The 4955-nt window shown below is 25.0% G+C and overlaps 1 protein-coding gene across 1 annotated transcript; it reads left to right on the forward strand.

Moving 5' to 3' along the window:
• Positions 1-1910: 1910 nt before the first annotated feature.
• On the forward strand, positions 1911-4632 carry LOC115722877 (bidirectional sugar transporter SWEET17). Its single transcript, XM_030652228.2, has 6 exons — positions 1911-2114; positions 2238-2274; positions 2366-2576; positions 2667-2828; positions 4055-4174; positions 4279-4632. Exons 1-6 carry the CDS (start codon positions 2081-2083, stop codon positions 4429-4431), a joined length of 717 nt encoding a protein of 238 aa, XP_030508088.1. The 5' UTR covers positions 1911-2080; the 3' UTR covers positions 4432-4632.
• Positions 4633-4955: the final 323 nt, after the last annotated feature.

Raw genomic sequence — 4955 nt, forward strand, 5'->3', positions numbered from 1 at the left:
GCAGGATGTGTCCTTATCAATTAAAAAAAATAATATTATATTGACACTTAATTAAAACCTAATTAATCTTTAAAGTCTTGATTTTTTATTTTTTTAATTATAAATTCTAATTAACTAAAGTCTTACTCGGAATTATCTTCTTTCATTCACTCTCCACCACACTTACATTGAAAATGATTGACAACGAAAACATAGAACCTATAGCACATTTGTCCGAAGATGAAGATAATTTTTTTCATTTCATGAGTTTTGTGAAGAAAAAAAAAATGTGAAGAAGATGTCTCTCACATGAGTAACAGTGGAATTGAGCATGACACTGAAGATGTTAGCCATGAATAGATTGATCCTGATATAGCTGTTTGGAGTATTTTTTAAATTTTTTGCAGATTGATAAAAATTTAGAAGACTATATAAGTCCATCCACACCTGTAGATTAGGATGTGTTAGACAAATTTCTCTCCTCTTATAGACAACTTTAAGCAACCAATTATTTTAGTATTGCATTTGGGAGACAAACCTTTTGGGTAGCTGGAACAAGGAATATTGGAACTTTAACCTTTTTGCCCTGTACATAATGAAAGATCATTCAGCCTTGAGCCCGAATCTTTAATTAAAATTACATTGAAAGGCACTCATCAATGGAAACTAGTTCTAGAAAAGAAATGCTAGCAGTAGCAATAACATTTAAAATTGACTCCCATTCCTATGGCACATTATCTTGCAATCATAAACTGTACCCAAGCTGGATCGATAAAAAAAACATACTTTTCAAGCACACATAGTTGATGATGAAACAAATCTAAACAAGAATAAGATAACAACTAAAGTCAGAACCAAAATAAAGTACAATATTGACAATACAAGAAAGGATATTATTAAGATACATTGAAATACAAGAAGTATAAGGAAGTGTAATCATTTTAAATTAATATTATAAGTATAATAAAATTTTAATTATGAAATTATATGGGTATAATTTTAAATTATTAAGAATTTTGTTATATAAATTAAAATAATTTAAGTGTAAAAAAAATAAATTGCTAAAAGATCCTTATTTAATAATAAATTACAAAAAATTAATTAATAATTATACTTAATTTAATTTTAAAATATAATTAATCTTAATTAAAGTTTTAAAAGGAAATAAATTAACAGGTTAATATCAAGTTACAAGTCATTTTTATTTTTTTTTATTTAATTTCTAAATTAATCACAACCATTTAATAGTGATCCAATGGCTAAAAAAAAATGTAACCATGTGGTTACAATAAAAATGTAACCATTAGAACCTCCTCCATATATTTAAATATATATATATATAAAGATAAAAATATATGTTTGAGAAAAAAAAGAGAGAGAATTGAAAAAAAAAAAAGAAAATAGAGAGAGAAGAGAAAGAAAAGAAAGAAAGAAAAAAAAGTCAAGACTTTTTAAAAAAAAAAAAGCTAAAATTAAAAAAATATAAAGAAGAATTTTTTATTTGAAGTTTCAGTAACTAAAAAATAGTAAAAATAAAAAAAAATAGAGAAAGTATAAATATAAAAAATTATTTGTAAAAAAATAAATGTAATTTTTTTAAAAAAAAGATTAATATTTAATATAATTTTCCCTTAAAAAGAACCACTAGATGGATAAAATAAATTATCAAATCCATTTAGAGAACTTCTCTAAATGACAAAACAACTTGTGAAAAAAACAATCACAAGTTTTTTTGTGTAATTTTGTATTGATATTATAGATACATGTGGGCTCTCATATATATACTGTAGCTGTTAGTTAGTCAATTTTGTATAATTTTGTTTGTCAACAACATATCAAGAAATCTATGAAAACAAATATCAATAGAAATAACAATAATAACAATAAAAACTTTATAAAAAAAAAACAATAATGATTAAAAATAGTAGTGGAAGCTTTTATCACCTTATACAACAAATATGATGACTAATTTTCAAAAAATAAAAAATGAAAGTATTTAGACTAAGGTATATATATATTGTACTCTCTATTTATTCTGTTTCAACAAAAATCTAGCTACCACTTTCAACCAGTCTTACCTCATCAAACACATCCCATAAACATGGAAGCTTTGATATTCTCTGTTGAAGTCATAGGTAACAGATCTCAGATCAGTTTATATATATAAATATATATATATATATATATATAAAAATATATATGTATGATCAAAGCTGATCAATTCTATCTCTTTTACTCTTTTTCTTTTTCATTTGCAGGGACCATTATTTCAGTGCTAATGTTTCTTTCTCCAGCGTATGTTTTATATACCATATATTATATTATAAATTCAATTACAACACACACACACACACACAATATATATGTAATTATATGTGGTTTGCAGAAGAACATTTTGGAGAATTGTAAAACATGGTTCCACAGAAGAGTTTGAGAGTCTTCCATACATTTGTACAATGTTAAGTTCATTGCTTTGGACTTATTACGGTTTGACCAAGTCAGGAGAAGCTGTTGTGGCCATTGTCAATGGTTTTGGGACCCTTGTGGAGACCATCTATATTTCCTTGTTCCTTATTTATGCTCACCCAAACATCAGGGTATAAATGTAATTAAACATATATATATATAATTAAAATGTTATTATTATAGAGTTGTATTATTTAATTAAATTCATTTTATGTTTACAGGCAAAGACAGGCATTTTGGTGGGAATATTCGACGTGGGTTTTTTTGGAGTAGTGATTTTAGTAACTCAGTTAGCTATGGAAGAAGATGCACGTATTAATGCAATGGGATTTTTGGGTGCTGGCCTCAATATCATTATGTATGGATCACCTCTTGCTGCCATGGTATGATATGATCTTATATATTATATATATTCTCTTTCAAATTAAATAATAATAATAATAATAATGATCTATATATAATACAGGTATATATGATCAGTACCCCTGAGAATTGAGATATTTGCTATGTATTTACCAATTCAATTTTTGATTTTTTTGGGGGCTTGCAATCTAGTTCTTAATTTTTTTTTTTTTTGAAATAATTATGATAATAAAAAAAACTAAATCAATCTAGTTTTTTTTTTTTTTAAAAAAAAAAAATCATTTAAAAACAGAAAAAGTTGTAAAAAAGGATTTCGCTACTTTATAGTTCAAGGACTTAATTGCTAAAAATAATTTCTCAAACCATAAATTTGGCAAACAGAGTAAAACTTAAAAGAAGATTATACAAATTAAGAAACTTTAATATAATGTGAAAGCCTTGCTTAATTGATGGCCTTTCTAATTGTATAATCAGGTAAGAATACGTAATGAATATTTTATTTCTGGCATTATTTATTATATTAAGCCTCTATTTTTTTAACATTACGTTTTGGACAAGTTTATAATAATTATTGTAAAGCTATATTATTAATTATTTAAGGAATAGTCATCCTATTTTTTTTTTTATATCGATTTAAGTGGTCATCATTATAATGATATTAATTAACTCACGTGTTTTGATGGAGTAGAAATTAAGCTATCTCTAGTATTGTTCAAGTAGGAAAATATTTATTTTTTGTTTAGTTTTTTCTTAAATAATAAAATTTATCGGATAATCCTAAAATTCGGTCCACTGCTTGCAATAATTAACAATTTATTAATTATAATGAATAATTTAGATTTTAGTTATTGATTGAGCAAAACTAAAATTGAAAGTTTAATACTTTTATGGACCAAAATAGTATAATGAACCAAAAAAATTATAAAGTCAGAATTTGATGAAACTTAGTTTATTTGCAAATTAAATGAAATAAAGAATATAGTCAATATTCATGAATCATGGCCTCCATCCACTTATAATCTATGTGGCTATGCTTTACAAATTAGTATACTTAATAAATAAATAAATATATTATATATTGATACACATACTGACTCCCTTATATATAATTATATATATATATCTGGATATGCTTTATCTTTTTGTCACTAATTACAATAATTAATATTGAATGAACAGATATTTAATCAGTTGATTTAATTAATTAATATAATTTGATGACGAATGTTAATTAATTAATAAGCAGAAAACTGTTGTGACGAGCAAGAGCGTGGAGTACATGCCATTCCTTCTATCATTTTTTCAATTTCTCAACGGTGGAATTTGGACTTTGTATGCTATTCTTGTTCAAGATTATTTCCTCATGGTAAGTAATTACATATTATTTATTATTCTCATTAATTAATATAATTACTTGCCTTAACAATATACATATATATAATAAGTTTGTGTGTTGATTTTAATTTTTAGGTACCAAATGGAACTGGATTGGGACTTGGAATGGCCCAGCTGGTACTGTATGCAATGTACAGAAATGCAAAGCCATGTATGAATGTAAATGATGTATCAAATTCAGATGTACTTTTGGAAAATGGCTCCCAAACACAAAGCCTCATCACATGATCGATCCTCCGCCCACTAATAATGCATCTATATATTTATATAGTAATGAGTAATGAGAAAGATCCATTGATTCACTTGTGTTGAACTAAATGGTAGATGAAACTAGGGAAAATTATGATTTGGAGGATAAATTAAACTGATTGCATATAATTTGTTTTCCTTATTTAATGTATATAAGGGCTACAGCCCCAATCTTTATCACTGCCCTGCAACTAAATTCATCTAGAAGAAGCCTATTATTATTATTATTATTATTATTATTATTATTATTATTATTATTATTATTATTATTATTATTATTATTATTATTATTATTATTATTATTATTATTATTATTTTGTGAAACTTTGTGTAATAAAGAGAAAGCAATTTGGTTGAGTAAAGGTCCGTTTGGCACAGGTTTTTAAAAAATTACTGTTTTTTTTGAAAAAATTATGATAAAAATGTGTTTGGTAAACAGTCAAAAATTAGTTTTTTTGAAGAATTTATGGAGAAACTACAACTAAAAGCTAAAACTGGTACAA

Source organism: Cannabis sativa, chromosome 9 (assembly GCF_029168945.1).
Source record: "Cannabis sativa cultivar Pink pepper isolate KNU-18-1 chromosome 9, ASM2916894v1, whole genome shotgun sequence".
Taxonomy (NCBI): domain Eukaryota; kingdom Viridiplantae; phylum Streptophyta; class Magnoliopsida; order Rosales; family Cannabaceae; genus Cannabis; species Cannabis sativa.

What these genes read in the sequence shown, in the direction of transcription:
- LOC115722877 (XM_030652228.2), top strand. Translation starts at nt 2,081, where the DNA reads ATGGAAGCTTTGATATTCTCTGTTGAAGTCATAG. An exon ending in ATTCTCTGTTGAAGTCATAG is followed by an intron (nt 2,115 to 2,237) that starts GTAACAGATCTC and finishes TTTCATTTGCAG; the next exon opens with GGACCATTATTTCAGTGCTA. An exon ending in CTAATGTTTCTTTCTCCAGC is followed by an intron (nt 2,275 to 2,365) that starts GTATGTTTTATA and finishes TGTGGTTTGCAG; the next exon opens with AAGAACATTTTGGAGAATTG.